Source organism: Helicoverpa armigera, chromosome 6, assembly GCF_030705265.1.
Source record: "Helicoverpa armigera isolate CAAS_96S chromosome 6, ASM3070526v1, whole genome shotgun sequence".
Lineage (NCBI taxonomy): Eukaryota > Metazoa > Arthropoda > Insecta > Lepidoptera > Noctuidae > Helicoverpa > Helicoverpa armigera.
In genome coordinates this window covers 10,686,164-10,707,029 of record NC_087125.1, presented here as the reverse complement: position 1 = coordinate 10,707,029, position 20,866 = coordinate 10,686,164, and the positions used below count along the sequence as shown (strand labels likewise).

Genomic DNA, 20,866 nt, shown 5'->3' with positions numbered 1-20,866 from the left:
CTACTGATGAAACATCCAACATTTGTTTACATTTTCTAATTACGAGAAAGTGATTTTCGCGTCTAGCAGTGGTAGTACGTAAAACACTGAATCACTTCTATACTCAAAACTTACAAGTATAGTTTATCACTAGTAGGTACGCCAGATGATGACAGCGAAGACCTATTAACCTTATGAAATTGAATTTACGATACGTATTCTAACGAAAATGTTACATAATTACAAAAATAAGTCATAAAACTCGACTCACTCAATAGGACTTATGTTGTTCTTAAGTCTGTATCGATTTACGATCCGCCACGCGGCGTCGACAGGCGAGCGCCAGGTCATGCTGACAGATCCATTGTTTACTCGATTAGAGTTCATTGTCAGAGTATCCAGTGCGAAGCTAGTTCGAATAAATTTAGACTTGTCTGCTTCCCGGAACCGATTCTCGAAGAAAGTCGATCCCGTTAAAAGTCGATAAGCTACTCACAATATCATCCGTCTATCTGACACTATTCAATCAACCAGATTTGATGGCTATCGGTCTTCATTATTTCAAACTGGAAGTGTTTATACAGTACATTTTTCAAATGGTCTAGAATGTTTTACGTTAAATAGTTTAATGCGATGCAAATATTTGGCGTCTCCATTTTTTCATTTCATTCAGGTTTCCGTGGAAGAAAATATTTGGATGTAAAATCTTTTTTTAGTTTGAATTAAAAATGTAAATCAGTAACAAAACGGCGTGTATTTTTGTGTAAAACAACTATGTTTAAATAAGAAATATTTTCGTTGTGGTTTTAAGCTTCCGAATGCACTAATCTGCACAAACAAAAGCGTTTCTTCATGTGATTTAATGTTATTAGCATCATCATCTACAACTTTTACATCGAACCACGCGTTTTAAAGATTAATTTAAAAAATTACTGAATTTCCATCGAAACTTCTATTCAACAGAACATTCGAGATTAACAGAAATAATTCTGTACCAATTTCATGGTATACTAGACGGCCTTGTTACAACTACAGTAAAAATGTAAAGTACAACAGTAAAAGTCAAGAGCTGCGTAAATTATGGCTACAACACATCACTGGACTTCAGGTTAGTTTACATAATGATTTTATTAACCCCCCCGGATTAGTAGTGTTTACATTTGTTGAACTGGTGTTTCATAATACTTCATAGAACGATGATAGCGGTACGCAATACTGGTTGGAATTCGCTTGTTTTGGGTGCTCTTCGCGCCAGATGACTGTTTTTTTGCTGGATTAATTATTTTGGTTGGTGTTTCAGCTGTATTTTTTTTAAGTTGGTGGCTACTTCTCCTGGATCATTGTTAATCATTTTTTTTTACGTAAATTCATTTTAACGATTTTTTTTGCCACTTCTTCTGTTCGGTACCTGATAGGAATAACGTTACAGGTGCAAACACAAAAATCTCAATTAAAGTCAAATAAGTAGTAGTACTAATCTTTAAACGCCATGAACAGTTGATTCAACAATTGCCTTAACCAAATATACATATAGTATTTTGTGTACAGATCAGACATTAGGTATCATATCTAGTTACCAAAAATTTACAGTTAAAAAGTACGCAATAATTATGACAGAAGGTAAAAACGCTGAACCCTATAAAAAAGCATAAAATAACTTTTAACACTACGTAAGTACCAACTAAAGCATGTCAGACTAAACTAAATTTTGTCGTGTCGGGGGACCGCTCTAATTCATTACTTTAGATACCTGTTTTTTTTAATACGAATGTTGTACTTAGGTAGGTATCATTTGATTTATGTAAGTATTTTTAAAGGTAAAAAGCGGTCCCCCGACATGTCAAAATTTAGTTTAGTCTGACATGCTTTAGTTGGTACTTACGTAGTGTTAAAAGTTATTTTATGCTTTTTTATAGGGTTCAGCGTTTTTACCTTCTGTCATAATTATTGCGTACTTTTTTTGGGTCGGGGGTTTTTTTAAATTTATAATTTAATTTTATTTCATGCTTTTTGAAGGATCTCCTTAATTTTTCCTTCTTTAGTTTAATTTCTTTTATCTTAAGATGGGGTCGCTATATGCGATCTCAGCCAAAGGAAGCTGTTTAACAATCCTCATGACAAACTGGCTCTGGGAGAATTGCACAGATTGAGAAACAATAAAGATTAACCTTTGGTCATTCTAGATTTTCAGTAAATCGGTTTATCCGTTTCATTCCGGCATTCCAGGGTTTCATCCGCCACATCCCATTTCCAGCATCAGGTTCTCGTCAATCAGAAACATGAACAGAACTCGCCAAGACAAATTCAACGAGCCCAAACTCGATGGGTTTACTAAAAGGCAGTTCAGGGTTACGTCTCCTACCTTCGTGTCCTACCAGAAGACCAGCTCAGTGGTTCCAGAAGACACTAGTGTTTCAAATTTCAGATCCCACATATGCTTGCAAGTAAACTGAGCGTGTAACATTCCTATCACACCTAACAATCGAGCTGATGACCTTGAAGACCTGAACCGATTTCCACCAAACATAGCTAAGAACACTCCCGACTGACATACCTTTTATACAAAAAAAAACCGCATTATAATCGGATCATCCGTTTGGGAGCTACGATGCCACATACACACACACACACACACACACACAGACACGTCAAACTTATAACACCCCGTCGTTTTTGCGTCGGGGGTTAAAAATGACCCTAATTTTCATTTTCGAAGCCTAAGCCTCCTGCAATTTAGCCATATATTAAAAACCCACTCACAACTTGCAGAAACACGGTTCAAGTACCACACAGTTAACAGACTGGACTGATAGCATTACCAGGTTATCATTAAGCGGTTAACGGTGAGCAGAACGACAATCTTAGCTCTCAGGTATTGCATCTAACGGGGATGCGCAGGCGCCGATTAGCAAGCACTTTCGCTTCTTGTCAGTAACGAGAAGATTATGTTGAATATGTTGTATGATCACTGGGATTATGTATCTTATTAACATGACGCCAGTGGTTGGGGACAAGTCATTTTTACTAGAGATTGAACCTTAATATAAAAATTCATTAAATCCAATTAGACAATTTACTAATGCAACGCAAAAGTTTTGTTGCATTTGGAGACGCTAGCTTTACATACCTTCCTGGACATGGGAGTGTAAAAAGGCCATTTAAAAAAAAAAGATCAAAAGTCATTTATTCAAAGTAAGCTGAAAATCAGGACTTTTTAAGGTCAAATTTACAAAAGACAGTCCCCAAAACACCCTTAACTGCCGTTCAAACTCTGGGATGCTTTTTGAATTGTTCTAAGCCCACAAAGTGATTTCGGCCGGACTCAAGAATCGAACCCGGGGCTTCAAGCACAGCAGTCTACCAATAGACGAGTAAAGGCAACCTATAGTATACTGATACGTAAGAATTCACGGAGGAAGTAATCTTGTCAGTAAAATACTCACATAATTCATCACAAAAATGTTGGTATAAACTATGTTTTGCGTCATTTGTTTGTCTTAATATCATTAACGTTACGTTAGTTACGTTATTGTTTTCGAAGAACGTCCTACGCTAGCGGATATGAGATATGATGATGAGATGAGGTGAGGAAGACGGTTTCAGTAGTTACGTCAAACTAGAGTAGTTGCTACTAACCACGAGTGCGTTAGGTATGCCCTCTTTTGTGACGTCACGATTTTGATACGCAAAAAATATAAATTAAAGCTTCCACCAGCGGCTACACCCACGTCCTATATCACACATCCTCCATCCATACTTCATCGTACATTCAGATAAAGAATTTCCGAATCCGCATAGCGGTTCTTGGGATTAGTGTGTCCAAGCAAAGATACACAAAAACTCTTCAGGATAATATTAATATACATTACATTTTGACTACACAGCGTCTCAAGGAATGTCCAAAGAAACGATGGTTGGATTGTGTGAAAGTAGATATGGTAAGAAAGAATGTTACTTGTGAGATGACGGCAGATAGAAGAATATGGAAGGAGAAAACATGCTGCGCCGACCCCAAATAAAATTGGGATAACGGCAGGAGGATGATGATGAGAGTCTCAAGGAAACTAGGAATTGGCTAATGACAAAGTTTAAATGCCTTTCACCTATCTACTACTTCTATCAATGAAATCCACTGTCATCTAATATGATGTAAAGTAACAAATTCCGAATCAAGACTAACAAAAGCTCCTTTGTCTGAAAACCAAGTTAACCAAGTAAGCATTTCAAGTTAGAAAATCATCATTACGAACGCTTATATAGCTGAATCAATCGGTGCTTGGAGTGACAACTCAATGCGCGCGCGCAGACACTTGGCGATGTATGTCCAATGGGAAACGCGGTTTATGTCTTATGGGATGGGCAGAGAATCAAGTAGATGGTGTAGCTGTTTAGGCAAAATTAAAAGGCATACTGTATAAACAGTCAAAGTAATATTTGCTTCGCCCGCGGTTTCAGCTACTTCCTGAAATAGCCCCTTCCCGCTCCCGGTTAAAAGGTAGCCTATGTGTTATTCTGAAAACATTGCCAAGTATATCTGTTCAGCTGTTAAAGCGTGATTATTGAACCAACATTCAAATATAGAACTAAAATTAGAATGATATTGATAAATGTAAAAAATCAATAAAAACATATACATTTTTAGTTTCCTACGTTTATAGCGTTTTAAACCGTCGACCCGATTTTGATACAATTTGGCATAGATCCCAAGACACCTAATACTTTTTTGTTTCACAGTTAATTTAGGTAAATCGCAGCCAAAATCTAGCAATAAAAAAGGAAAACATATTATCTTCATCTACTTTAAAAAATCACTTTAATGTGGGCGAATAATCCGTCACTTTGAGTGTCTATAAAATATCAAATTGATTTACAACGTTTCAATAAAACTAATAAAATTAGCAGTTCTATGCGAAGTTTTGAATATTTTGTTATAATATAATATTTATTCACTGCTTAATCTTAAGTGTAAATTATAATTTGCCATCAATATTTATATGGTGTCAATTTGATGTTATTGTGTGTGATTTCATTTATAATCCCACTTAGACCGGTTAGCAGAGAGTGACAAAATTCAAGAGTTATAAGTTCTCGTAGTATAGGAATTTATGTATTCATAAATGATTTGAGAAAAGTATCACATTATGTACAAAACACAAAACCACACATTATGTTAAAAGGATAAAGCCCGTGATAGCTTAGTCCAATGCAAAAGATGCAAAATAAGAGCTCTCCAGTGCGGAGTCCATTTTAGAGCTTTTTCAGACTCAGAGTAAACTGTTGACCCCATGATTCTTTGGTAGGTAATCGTGAATGTTTGATAAGACATTTTAGTATACTTGATACCGGCCGAATACCTAATCAACCTATAGGCCGTTCAAAAGTTTTATAGCGTACGAGGCTTTAGTTTACATTATTTTTGATTCCTCTTATTGAGCTAAAATATTGAGAACCTGAAGTTCAAACACCGAATTGAAAAATTAGTGCATTTAGCAAGCAGATACAAATAAATCCAAGTTTAGTTGCATCAATATTTACTATACAATTTGTGTCAAACTACTGTTACAGTTACGATTACGTCATTGAACAGTTCTCAATTTATTTTGGCTAAAATTTCGCTGTTTCTAACACCCGTATTTACAAAGAAGTAAAAGTAAGTACTTGAGTAAAAGTAATTACTTAAGTAACGATTTGTCTTCTATAGTTAAGTAATTGCTCAAACTTAGAAGTGTCAAAAGTTAGAATTCTCAGCCAAGTAATAGTCACCATTTCCTTTACTAAAGCACTACTTCGACGTTATTTGAATAAAAAATGGACACTTTTGATAGTATCGAAGCGGTTTTTGCTGTTGTAGACAATATAGATGATAATATATTAGAGGAGATAGAAGTTGCTGAACCTAGAAATCCCAAAGTTTACTTTCGTGATGTGGATCCATTTCATGACTATTCGGAAGATTGTTTTAAAAAGAGATTTCGTTTCACCAAAAGTGTTGTGAGACATGTTATTTTACCGAGAATTGAAGACACTTTACAATCAGAGACACAAAGAGGGCTTCCTTTAACTCCACTGTGTCAGTTGCTAACTGCTTTACGTTTTTATGCCACTGGAAGCTTTCAGATTGTATCTATATGTATATGATATCATGCATATTTCTCAATGGACAGTGTGTAATATAGTGAAGAGAGTTAGTAGAGCATTGGCATTGCTAATGCCAGATTTTATTAAGTTTCCTGCAAATTTGAGGAAAACAAAGGATGATTTCGAAAACCTTGGTTGCATTGGCAGAGCACCTGGACTGAAAAATATTGTAGGAGCAATCGATTGCACCCACATTAAAATCACCAAGCCTAGAAGTATTCTTCATACAGAGCAGTACCGGAACAGAAAAGGATATTTTTCATTGAATGTGCAAGTAGTTGGTGGCCCTAATTTGATGATATATGATATAGTAGTATGTTGGGCTGGCAGTACACATGATAGCCGAATTTATAGAAACTCGCGTTTAAATATTAAGGTTATGCAATAATGAAATTGATGGGGTGTTACTTGCTGATGGAGGATATCCTTGCACTAGGTAGGTAAATAATAGTATAGTAATATTTAATTATTATTCATAAACAATAAAACTAAAACTGTATGAAACTGTTTTAAGCGTTCACGGTTTGAACTTTAAACTAATATTGTTATTACTTACTCAAAATAAAAAAAAAACAATCATGGAAGATATCCCATAACAATATTAGTTTATAATTGTATGAATTCTATGTCGACTATTACTTAAGCATTTGCTCAAGTAAGTAACGTGTGTTACTCAACTATAGAATGAGATTTTGTATTTAAGAATTCTAACCATAAGTAATGACTTAATTAAGAAATTACTTAGCAACAAGTAATTACTTCTTTATAAATACGGGTGTAACACTAAGATTTTATCAACTAAACTTGAAATTCAACAAACTAAAAATGAACTTTATCGATGACAAATTAAAGTTGATAATTGGATGGGGTGTTTCGAAATGGATTGTTGCCAAAATGGCGACACACCTTATACTCAGACGAATAAATTAGCTGTGATAAGTTGTATGTCAATTAATTATTCTTCAAAGCCCATCTGGTACGTGTGAAGGCGAGGAAGTGGTTAGATATAATGACACCAATACTTAGTACTGGCTAGATTGAGAAGAGAAATTAATAAACAATCAACTCAAGCCGTTTGACGGCAAGATTTAATGGATTATGATGCCATCAAAGAGGGAATGTATGCCTTTGATTTCATTAATGAGGAAGGGATTTTAGAATATAAGCTAATCTATCTATCTTTCTTCTCTAAGCTATCTTTGACTAATTTAAATGTTCGATTATATAACAAACTCTCTTGATACATCTTTCAGTATGTGCCAACATCCTGAGCTTTAAGTAAATACATAATATGTTTTGCAGTTATTTTTTTTTTGTAATTATAATTCAGGCATCCGTTTTAGTAACATTTTACGTCATCGGAGAAACAAAATCGAAAGTGTTAATTTGTCAATATCAGGTTGTTATCAATGTGCGAATCTTATGTTACCGACTTCTTTATTTCCACACTACTTATAGGTATTTTGATTAGAAACTCATAACCATCGTAAAGAAAAATGTCGTAAAAATTGTATAAACTCTTTTGGACAAGCTGGTAGCCACATAACATAATGTATGTGCGTGCATATTGAAAGGTCACTGAAGCTGATTTAATTCTTAAAAAAGCTGAGTAATAACAAATCTTTAGATAACCAGTCACAATTTCGAAAAGAAATTAAGAACTAACTCTTGTTTATAAATACGGATATGAATATTAATTTCAAAAGCTCTTTTGTACACGTCTCAAAGCTCACACTTAGTCCAGCTCCTGAAAGGATAAGATAGATCCACGCGCCGACTTATAAACTCAACGTCCCATCCGTCAATTGTCACGAAAATCAGGTGATGACGAGACAGAGCATCAGTTTAACCCTGACCTATGACAACAATGGAGTTGGCACGCAGTCCTGTCGTTTAGAGCGAAAGATATTTGCGGCTAACTGGCCCCAGATTTATACCTATCTAATTGTTTACTAGACTGGCTAACTGACAGAAATATAGATGACTAGATTGATTAGAAAGTTAGATTGATTAAAATTGTATTTTGCCTATGCTGTTGCTATCATTCCTTTGCCATATTGAAGTGAAGGTTCATTGTTAAAGTTAAAATGATTGACATCTTATTAGAGCTTACACAGTTTTCAAAATGTGCCCTTCAATATGTATCTATCTAATGATTTCTTTACGTTTTAAAGACTTTCACTAACTCATCTTGTAGTCTAAATTAAATCGAACCAAGCATACAACGCTATTCAGGAGGGCATCAAAAACTATTATAGGAACCTAACGTATAAACTACTCCAACATAATATTAAATCCTTACTCTAAATCCTTATATGTAACATCAATCACAAAACTGAAAGCCTTTTAACCATCCATCAGGAAAAGCTATTCAACTAGGATGACAATGAATGACAATGTTTGCGGACACCGGGCGAGGCGCTAACGCGCGACTCCGACGCGTTTAGCGGCTATATGACGACTTAACTGTAAACATTATTACCATTACTACACACAAATATATTTAGAAAAACTTCTAAAATAAATTCGACTTTATGTTCTAAGGAATAAGAGTGTCCATGACAGTGAACTGTCAACTGTCAACAATCCGCAATCGTCATGCTGTGCTATGTCACTGTATGAGAGTAAACACTTTTAAAAGCTTATGTGCTATGAGCAATGTTGTCGTAAGATTTTAGCGGTCGCATCATGAACTCTCATGGCGAGTAAGGCATGTAACAGTGTTTGTGATGTCGTTAAAATTGGGTCTCACATCGTCCCGTACGCATTGTTAGGTCATTTGACGCTTTCGAAAGTGTACAGTGTGTTAGCTTTCGATATTTTATACATTTTGAACTTCTTTACGGAGGAGAAGATTCAATGTCGTGATTGGAAGTTTTATTGAGAGCTGAGATTTCTTTGATATTGGTTTAGTTCAGTACGGAAATTGTTCCGTTAAAATCTGACCTTTTTTACAGTTTCAGGAAAAAGCAATTTTACGTATAACATGAAATGAATAGTTGAGTCTATTTACACAGAGTTCAAAATCAATATTGAACCGATTCAGGATAGAAAAGAGTTGAACTTAATAGCAATTGTCAAACGCTCATTTTCTTACATCGTCCCCAAAAATGCAAAAGACAAAGATGGACGAAAGGATACACCTGGTAGCCAGAACAAAAACAAAAAAGTAGCTTTACTCAGCTATTTCAGTTACAGTCTTCTCAAGCTTACTCCATTTGACTCCAAACTGGTTTCCACCACGGTGAACATTCGTCATCCATGTGGGTTTAGCGCCGCAGTAGTTTGTGTCAATCCATAATGGCCGTCCGCGATAATTGGTGAAATACTACGCACAATGACGCACGCCGTCCTCTCAATGTTCAGCGGCATAGACTAAGTAGCGCGCAGATACGACGTTAATGTGAGTGTACGATTATGCCTATGTGCACTTTGATAAGGTTGGGAGTGGGTCATAGTCGTGTGTAGAAGCGTGGGTTTAGGTATAGTGACTTACATGTGATACTGTATATTGAGAATCTATTTATAGCAGATATAAATTACATTTATCTGTAAATAAACAATTATGACTGAACGTTTTTCAAGCTAATGTTAAACTGACAATTTTTTATACTTTTTTTTATAGTAAAGGCACAATATCACATTAATTGCACTGTGTTTTGAACTGACAGCTTAAACATCTAAAATAGAAAAGGCAAATCACTTTCATAGAAAAAATAAGCAAACAAGATCAACAAAACAAAAAACGCTTCATTAAATCACTGCCACCACTCCACTTTCCAACAAATTCTACCTACCTCCCCATCTGCACACCTTACCTAACCTACACGAGCCACAGATACATAGTTAGCGATGGGCCGCTAAGCGGACTGCAAACTTGTGCGGGTGGCGGTACGACAGGGCATCGCACTGAGTGCTAAATGAACTAGTTCCATACGCACCGGTATGCCGCGGCGTTTTTTTAACGTGTAGGTAAAATTAGGCGGTCATTTTTTACTTGAATGATGTGTCGTGTCTTTTTTTTTGGGTGATTGTTTGGTCTATTATGTTTATCGTAATTTAGGCAGGTAAATATCAGAGATAAAGAGGCTTATCATTAAATAATGACCAAAACTGTAATTATTTATCAGAAATGATACAAATTCGCTAAAAAGATGCACTTTCGCGAGGCATTATCAATTGAATTATTTCAACTAATATAAAAAAATACCTGTATTATACACTATTTATAAGAAACTATATGTATTTAAACAATAAATTGCCAGCTACAAATCCAAGAATAAACATGTATTATTTAAAAAACATGCATCACTAGTTTATCCAGACAAAAAGAGATTCAGCCTAAAATAATGCAGCAGTCTCTTCGCTCTCATCGGACTAGGTCCCGCAATATTTGATTGAAAGTAAGAAAATAAACATAACGCCAATTAAAACTAGCTTCATGCATGTATGAGTAAATCTGTTTTGTATCACAAATTGTTCGCACCACTCCACTGTGCAGTTACGTCAGACGAATTCTGATGAACGTTGGATATAGGAAATGTATTGAAAACTATTGTTTGCTGGGTTATAATTTTCTTGGAATGATGATCGATTACCTATGTATGTGTTCTATTTCGTGGGCGTGGTTATGATTAAATGTTAAATCGTTTTTAGTACGAGCGTCCGCGATAATGGACGCTGAAAGGAGTTTCCTCACTCAAAGATCAAGAGTAGCTCGATACATACCTACGGCGATCATGTAATATAATAGGTCATCTAGCTTAGACCAACGTTGAGTCTCTCTATGATAGAAATCCAGACCTTCACATTCTAAATCTGCGGTGACTTTTTCGAACAGTTCCTAAAACTTAGAACTGCCATACACAGTTTGAGCCACTAAACAAATGACTGCTAGTAAAATAAGCATCATCACCTGCCTAGCCTATTCCCAACTTTGTTGGGGTCGGCATACAGTCTAACCGAATACAGCTGAGTACCAGTGTGTTACAAAGAACGACTACCAGTAAGATATGATTAGAAAAAAAATACTAAGCAATAGTAAAATTTGCTCAATCGAATTGACAGCAAATACATTTATCGTGTATCGTTTACCGAAAGTCGTAAATAAACAATAAAATCGAATTAATACATTAAACTAATACAGTTTTGTTATGATTATAGTAACAGTGAACGGTTCAACTGACAGGTGGTTTTATCCGACATCGCGACTAGATTTATAACGTAATTAATTTATTTACTTCGCATTAAATTGGATACTATCAACTGTTAAGGGGCAGTTTGTCTGAATAAAATAAACAGCTGTTTTTGAAGGACAAAGGAAAAGACCCGTTTGACACATAAGTGCTATGCTCGAGAATTTTGACAGCCGACAAAATGTGTATCGAATTTGTTCCCGATTTCATTGTTGGGTACATTTGATGGTTCATTGGACGAGTGGTCACAAGTACAACAGCTGAGAATATCATATTCTGAATCTAATCCTTAGACAAATTACTCATAAATACGGTACTAGATGGGCTTAAGCAGTTGAGACTTCTGGCAAGCGTTTTGGTATAGCTGGATTGATAAAAATCGCAAAACATTGCGTAATTATGACCAACACGGTTTAATTTTTTAGAGCTAAATTCTGTCTCTCATATTAAGTGTTATTATCATGATAATATAACACTCAATGCGAGTCCTTAAATGAAAGATAAGGCTCACCTTATGTACAAATTAAAACAACAAAACATCCCACAGAAATCACAAACTCAAACAAAAATCTACACCAATTTATTCCCACAAAAACAAAAGAAACAAAACAGACACACTGACCCTTAAGTAATATAATAAACACGGTAATATCCGCTTTTGTAACCGCGGCGGTCAAAACATTCGGATACCGGTTACCTAACGACAATAAAACTTGATAGATAACCAACAGTTAGATATCAATAGTAGGTACGTACAAGTATAATTTCCCAATTAGACATGAAGATACATTTTCGTTTCGTTGGCAATAGAAATCAGAAAGGGTTTTCTAGTAGGAAGTCATCAAATGATCATCCCGCTGTGGGTGCAGCGTGAGGAAGTGTCAGACTCTTACTTACAAAACCCACCATCTTCCTTCTTATGGCCTTTAGGTACCAGGGCCGAGGTAACTCTGGTAAGGCTTAGCATATCTTGTTGAAAATTTTACTAGGAATAAATTGAATTTGTATGTGGTGGCCCAGTGGGTAAAGAGCCAACCTCTCAAGTATGAGGGCGTGGGTTCGATTCCAGGTCAGGCAAGTAGACTTAAATAGACAGCGATAAAAGTTCAGCACTCTATGATTAGTTACTAAGTTTATCTTTATAAGAGTATGGATTAAGAATTCATAACACTACAATATGTGCATCTACTAAGAAATAAGCACTTAGCTACACCTATTTCTATTGTAGCATACATTACTGTTACTGTTACAGCCTTTTTTATCGTCCCACTGCTGGGCACAGGCCTCCTCTCACAAAGAGAAGGATTGAGCATTAATCACCACGCTTGCTCAATGCGGGTTGGTGATTTCAGACTATAGTCCAGGTTTCCTCAAGATGTTTTCCTTCACCTTTTTATCAGCCATTGGTATCCAAGATATACTTAGAAAGTACATACAAACATAGAAAAGTTGCATTGGTACTTGCCTGACCTGGAATCGAACCCACATCCACATACTCGAGAAGTTGGTTCTTTACCCACTAGGCCACCACGACTACTCATACATTAACACTTTAAAAAAACTACAATTAACGGCCGAAGCCAGTTTAGTACAAAACCGTGGGCGACAAAAGTCGAACACCTACTTACAACACTAATAGATATCGACTTTTTAAGTTTAATTTAACGCATCATTTAGTAAATTGTAACGTTTCGAAACTAGGTTTAGCCCACGGCTTTTCTCGCCTTCCGGATTTTTGGACATGTCGTCCGAAGGTCAATTAATTTCCAATAGATAAGAAAGAGCTATTTATTTTAATTGTTAGTAAAAAAAAGTCGTAGTGGCTTTATATTTAGGACACTCTTAACTCTGACATCAGGGCTTGTCACGTGATTCAAGCTGTAGCTTACTCGATAAGAAGAAGAAGATTTAGGGCACCTGTATCTAAAGGTGTGCAGGGTCTCATTCAGTATAAGTTAAAAATAGTAACTTTGTAAACTCTCACTAAGTGTATCATGGATACCCGTGTCTAACAGCTAAAGTAAAGTACACCCGTGAAGTTATATTGGACTGAAAAGATTGAAATTGTCAATCCGCCTTAATTAACGCTCGTATCTTCTCTATATAAGAAGAGCCTTTGCCCAGAAGAGCCTCATTATTATTAAACAAATATTTTCCATTAACAAATCAAATACATAATTATTCACTTAACAGTAATTTGTATAATAATTACGTATTAATATTTCACAGTGTAAAGTTCGCGGGCACTTAGTCTACTTTATTGCCGTAAGATACACTTAGTTCTAACTTAAGTTATTACACAGATAAATTGTTAGAATAAACAAGCTTTCGGACTTTATTAAGCGTTAAATAGATGGATATCTCAACCACATCTTGTGTATCGGTTTCTTATCTTGAACTTATAGATATATTAGACTAGCTGTTACTTGTGGTTTCTCTCGCTTTCCATGGAAACTATTTCGCGCACTTCGATGAAAAGTAACCTATAAAGCCTTCATCGAAATAGTCTACCTAAGTTCCTTAGATTACCGGTTTAAGTCAAACATACAAACAAGTTCTTCTGTTATAAAATACTGGAAAACTGCAGCTCAATACGAGCAGTAACAAAATAATTTAAACAATAGACATACCTAGGATAGAACTTAAATTGTTTAATTAATTCTAAAATTAAGTAACTTTAAAATATCTTGAAGTTTAACTCATTAATAAAAACTTAGCTACATTTAGAACTCTTAAAACTTATTGCAACATTCCAATCAACTTACAAACAAAATCAATCAATCCATTAACAAACCGCTTTAGCCGTAGAAAAATCATTCAACTTCGATTTGTTTTAACATTTTAACACAAGTAACTGCACCCAGCCTTAGCAAAAACACCTCAAACCGAACTCAATTACGATAATTAAGTTAATCCCGTGCAAAATCCATTTATAACTTTGAAACTTGAATTAACGCTACCTACCAATTTATTTGAAAATAATCGATGTTCGTGCCAGCAAAAAATCATTTATGAAGTCAATATTTTCTTCGATGGTAACATTAACATCAATCCATCAATCTGCCGGGGGGACTTTCAAATTGCTAAAATTGAGTCATTCTTCTCAATTATGGCGCGTTCAGTGACCATCGGGGTCTGGACATCCCATCGGACCCCATTGACTTACCGCTTACCATAAACTTTTATAAAGTAGTGTCTAGATTGCGCAAAATGATCCAATTCAAATAAAATAATCTCCGAAAAAATCTACACTAAATAATGGCACGCAAAATTTGTTATAAAAAGCTGTAGGTACCTAATAATACCACAAAACACTTTTAAACCCATAAAACTAAAGTGACCTAGAAAAAAAACGACACGAACAATAAATCTCAATCTTCACACCGGCTATGTCTTTATTAGCCCCGAACATATTATTACATCCAATAAATAAATTATTATTCGAACATTTATTATACGAATAATGCCAACAAATAATAATATGCAGCGCACATTATGGACGCGGCGTTGCGTATGCGCATCCATTTTTGTTGATCGTGCACGGGCTCCTAATTTAAGTCTGCACTTGATTAATTGCAAATTAAAGTCTCCGGCGTGGTGGTACCTGTCGAATATGACTTTATTGAATTTCATGGCAAAGTGATTTATGTTCCAATAACTAAATTATTATTATGACTAAAGGTTTGTTATTTAGTGTTATTGTTGAAAATGTTCGGCCGTGTGGTCTGTGGTTGCGATAGGACAGTTTTCCCTTCGAGTTAAATGAATGATCTGTGACTAATTGAATGGGGGATTTTAATAATGTTATTTAAGTAATTTCCGGTAGGAATTCTTCTGATTGTTATTTTAATAAACTTCTTGTTAAGATGCTCGGAAAATTACTGCGACCATTTCAGCCTATGGGCAACACCGGTTTGTTCAATATCCCAACTAAATGACAGATTATTCTTAACATAAGTTGAGTTTTACCATGAAACATTCAAATACCTTTTCTTATAAAAAGACTTTCGATTTCAACAGGCAGCGTTCTACATACAGTAAGTAGTTTGTATTGTACAGTTTTCAATTTTTTAGTACAAAAATAGTTTTTGATTAAGTCTTTCATCTTCCTAAGTCCTTCTACTTACTGCTTAAAGGTTTCCCACTCCAACGCTTCATAGATTTTCCATGAAAGTAAAAGTATTAGGAGGTATTTTAATTCACTTGCTACGTAAATAAGTAAGCGATAGCTAATGGTTGTATCTTTCACCTCACCCGTTAACATTTCAATATAAGAGGCATTACAAATGCATACCTACTAGAGGCTAACCTAAGACGGCTCATGTGTCTGAGATTTCATGAAACTTTATAATGTACTGATTGGCTACAAAAATAGACACTGTAACTGTTACTGTTACAGCCTTTTCGTCGTCCCACTGCTGGGCACAGGCTTCCTCTCACACGGAGAAGGATTGAGCATTAATCACCACGCTTGCTCAATGCGGGTTGCTGATTTCAGACTTCATAGTCCAGGTTACCTTAAGATGTTTCCTTCACCTGTATATCAGCCATAAAAATAGACACGGAAGGTTGTATCGTCACAAAAAGCTCTTTCTCATCCACTGCTGACCATCGGACCTTAGGCTCCACTTCTTAAAATCATGAATAGGAAACCTCGGTTTCGGTATCTAAGAACTCAATACTTTGTGGCAAAATGTGAAGTAAAAGATACATATTATAGAGGCAATATAACACACATTAGGAGAAGCCTATCCATTAGCCCATCAAATAAGCTGATTATACAATAAAATACAGAATTATAAATAGCGATCCAAACATTTATGAACATGAATGGCAAGCTTAAAATATAACTTGATTAACACTTTGCTAGCAACTTAACGACACCTACATTTTATTTCTTTATATCACTACATTTTACATATTGACAGCCTGAATAGTATTAGATTTTTTTAAGTTGTCATCCGCACAACAAACCTGCAACCAATTTTGAGTCTTATAAGTTGAAAGTTAAGGTAGGTTTTCGAATGGCAATGTTCAAAGGTATTATAATTAATAATGTCTACCAATCACAACATAAATAATAATAAGTCATATTAACATCGTACAATATTTATTTGATACTGAATCATAAAGGTAGACGTGTATTAGACCGTTGAAAATCATCTTTATTGCGCTTCCTTGTTATAAATTTGATAATGTCATTATTCTATGCCGTTGACAAAATCGTGAATAGACATTTGTTTTCCATGTAGAATAGGTATTAATAAGATAAATTAAAAGGCGTGAACTTCTTAGTAACCGACTGATATATTGTCATTTGACATAAGGTTGCCAATAGCCGTATGGCCGATTTTTAGTGCAGCTGACAGATCTGCCAGTCAGTATAAAAAGTCAATTTTCCCTCAAAAATTTACAGATGTCAACTACACAGAACTTTCGGTGCCCCTAGAAGAAACTCGATAACTTAAATAAATAACTGAAAGAAATATGTTAAAAGAAAATATTAAGCGCTTTGAGAAAATATAGGTAGGTAGTGTTCTAGCGCTCTGCTTCTTTAAATTTATGACTTCTTTAAATTTCTAGTAATTTCCTTGGCTGTGGCACTCCCGTGCTCCCAGATAACCGTGTTATAATTCATTTGTAGAAGATAAGTCTTTATCAATTCAGTTTCAATTGTTTACTTTCTATTCTAATGAAGTTCACCTAATTAACCAATTTTCGGTATATTATGTATTTAGATGTGTCTGTGTTCTTTAACGTCATAGTTGTAACAATTTTGTTGTTACTGTATAAATAATCAATGAGCTTCTGAAGACGGCTTTCTTAATAAGTTGTTTAATTTTTGTACGTGTCAATGAAACTTTCCATGAAGTTTTTCTTATAGTGCATTATTAGTGGTAAACGTTTAAATGAATTCCAATTCAGGGTTTGGAAGGCTTATAGTACAAGAATATCATAACTTCGAAATCAATTTTTCAGAAACTTTTCCATTTGCCTGAGGCAAAAGCTAATGCTGCCTACGGTTTAACTGCTATGTTCCCTCAAAATCCATGCGGCCGTTTGCACGTAAAGAAGTAACAAACATAGACACACACTGACAAACTTTCGCCTGTATAATATTAGTGTGATTTCCATGCTTTATAGCTATTTGTTCCACAACATAATTATTATGTTATAAACTATCTATTCTATTCTAAATAACTTATATTCACCATCGATCTTAAAGTAGGTAATGTTTCAAACGTGCGTTTAAAACCCGTTAATAGTCGCTATTATTTATTATTATGACAAACGTTAGTCTTAAGAAAGTTGTCTATGGTAAGACATTTATCACCTCTTTATTATTGAACATTTAATATTTATGATTAAAACAAAAGGAAATGTTGAACAATGCAGCTGTTTCGACATATTTTCTAAATTCAAATAATTAGGCATTTTTCATAATACAGTCTCTTACCTAGCGGCATTGGGTTGCCCAGGTACCTCGGTTGAGGAGGTCAGATAGGCAGTCGCTCCTAGTGCAACATTGGTACTCAGCACATGCGGTTAGACTGGCAGCTGACCTCAAGTAGTTGAGAAAGGGGTAAGCAGATGACAGTCATTTTTCAAAATAGCTTCAACAAGCTCCCTCTAGGAATTCCCCTTAAAATAATATATCTTAATTTTAAGTATTTTTTTGAAGTGAGCTTTTGCTGAAACGGTGAAAGAGTTGTCTGATAGAGTAGATTGCTTATAAAATAATGACAAAAGTACTGATAATTTTAATTATTACGGATAACGACGGCAGGACAATCATGAAAGTAATTGTATCCTAAGACATCCTTTATTAATAAAAAAAAAAACAAGTTTTAGGTTGTTATTAACATATCCTTACTTATTTTGCAAATAGAGTCATCATAGGCTGGTAATAATTGCATTTATAATATAAATATCATTTTCCTAATTTCCGTGACCACAAGTACAGTTGCCGACAAAAGTGTCCGACTATAGGTAATTATTTTTTAATAATGTTTGAGTCATTAATACATAACATGCTGCATTGCTTCACATACATGCTCATTAATGTACTAGATATGTAATGAACTAACAGGTAGTCGTTAGGATAGGAATATTATTTCTCTGAATATACATGATCCATTTACCTACTACTGGAAATACCTTTTAGCTCCAGAAAAACATATATCATATCATATCATATCCCCACAGTCAAACCATTACAACCGTTTTGTGGGGCTTAGCACATAAGATAAGGCTACATTTGTGATATATAATAAATAAATAAATAAATAATAATATCATTTATTGCATTCCATAATGTACATTTGGTGGAAAATATAAAATAATAGAGGTAGTCACAATTATGGACCCTGATGGGCACAGCAAAATAGTTAGAAGAGTTTTGGTATGTAAAATATATGTACGCTTAAATCTGTCAAAACGACGTGCAGTGTCAAATGAGTTCACTTTCTCAAGAGATAAATAAATAAAAAACAAAACAAAGTCGTAAATTACATTTAATTAATCTAATCGATAAGATATTTCAGTCTTATATGATTTATTTTAATTACACTGGATGATCCCTTTGTGCTATGCAAGTATTTTTCTTAAGTAAAAAATATTGGACTAAAATCGACTCCGCAAGAGTTCTTTGTTTACCACAACGTAAACAGATACTATAAAAAAGTCATCATAAAACACAGTATCATAATAAAACATCAAATTTAATCCATTTTATATTAGCTAAACAGAATCGAAACACAAAAAAGTCGAGCTTAAATCAAAAGTTTCCTCGAACAAAAAGTGCGCGACGGAGACGATCCGCAGACCGAATCGAGAATCGACAAAAACTTCTAATAAACACAAATCAGCTGTTTAGGCTCACGATTCTTATTAGATTCCGTTGATCCGTCAGTCTGGCGGTATTTACACTACCTGAATGATTTTTATACGGATCGATTTGACTTTGACAGAGATGTCCAGGTACTCACCACCAAGAGTCGGTGATGGGCGCGAGCAGCAGCAAGCAGGCGGCGATGACAACAGGTCGCATCTCTCGACGGACATCACTGCCCCAACACCTCGGCTGTAACCATGTCCCCTCAACCGAAAAATCACCCAAAAAAACCCTCTACTCCGAAACTCCGCCCATTTCTATTCTCTAAACGCGTCGATTTGTTTTTATGTTATTTTTCTGTGTAGAGAACGAAATGCGTTCGATTTTTCTAAACAGTTCCGAAATTTCGCGGCGTGGCGTGCGTGGATCCCTGTCGGTGGGAGATCGCGGCGCGGACTGACGCTCACCTGAGCCCACCCCGCCGCACGCGCACCGCCAAACGATTTTCGCGCTATTTTGGCTAAGATTTTAGCAGATTAGGCTTCGCGTGATTAGAGATATGAAGGTGGGGATATGAATTTGTTATATTAACGATGTGTGTGGGCGAGATGCTAATTTATCTCTTTTGCTGCATTAATTAAATTATGAACCTCTTAATAATCCAGTTTTGAAGCTATAAATGCAGTCGATGTTAGTTTAATGGGTTCGTAAATATTTTACAGTTGCATTTGTAGATTGATGAATAAAATTTGAAAGTGAATGCATATTTTTCGAAGCGGTGCATTGATGTTTCTTTTCATAGGGCAGCTCTAATACGAACCAGACATTGCCTGATTTCGACTGATGGACAGTGAGAAGCGTTCGGAACACATTCTATAATTAGAATACACGTGCGAAACTCTAATTGTGTTAAACAAACAATCTCGTGTACCTACACCTGGCGTACTGAGCGTCTACTTCATATGACATTAATAAAATGTAACTAATTTTACTAACGTGACATACATTTTGTGTAACACAGTAAATTGCATGTAAGCTGTGTCCTGATGCGATGATATAATAAGTACACCGTACCATCGTGCTATGAGAGTGAAGGAATAGTGAGTGCACCTGTGTCTGTGCAAATGCTTGTGCACTATAATATGTCCTGCGCAGCTGGCTGATCTCCTTATATGAGAGCAGCCGCCGTGGCCAAAATCGTCCTCGGACGTATTATGCCTAATGCCTAATATGATATAATTATATGCCCATACCTGAATAATGTTGTGCGTTTGTATTCAAGCCGAGCTTTGCAGTGTTCTCGGTAAATTACGTCATAAGTAGTAGATCATCGAAAAGTTTACTCTAGAAAAACAATCGGAGCGTAATTTGCGCTTTTATTACACTATTAAAGTAAGAAGCGCAAGTAATTATAAACAATTGTGTATTTATTGCGGTGCTCATGAAGTTTTATTGACTTTAAGATTTTTAAAGTGTTTTCACCAGATTGTATTATTAAAATGCTATAAAATTTTGTAAGTTTTTTTTTGTTTTTATTATTAACAAGGATCATAAAGATAATTTCGTTTTTGTGGTGATTTCGTTTTAATTTATTGGGAAAAGAACACACTTATAATGCACATCACAAAATGTTATAAAATATTTTTTTACCAAAATGTACCATTTTTGTACATGAACTTCGAATAACCAAATTAAATAAAAATACACGTTACTTAGGTAT

General features: G+C 35.1%; 1 protein-coding gene across 2 annotated transcripts in view; it reads right to left on the bottom strand.

Annotated features, from left to right (window-relative positions):
• The window catches only part of LOC110371053 (protein Wnt-6), a 34,202-nt gene extending 14,537 nt beyond the window's left edge, over positions 1 to 19,665 (bottom strand). For both annotated transcript variants that reach the window (XM_021327134.3, XM_021327136.3), the window contains exon 1: positions 19,301 to 19,665. In XM_021327134.3, the coding sequence (XP_021182809.1) occupies positions 19,301 to 19,362 (62 nt within the window). In that variant the 5' untranslated portion in view covers positions 19,363 to 19,665. The remainder of the gene's footprint in view (positions 1 to 19,300) is intronic.
• Between the last annotated feature and the right edge of the window lie 1,201 nt (positions 19,666 to 20,866).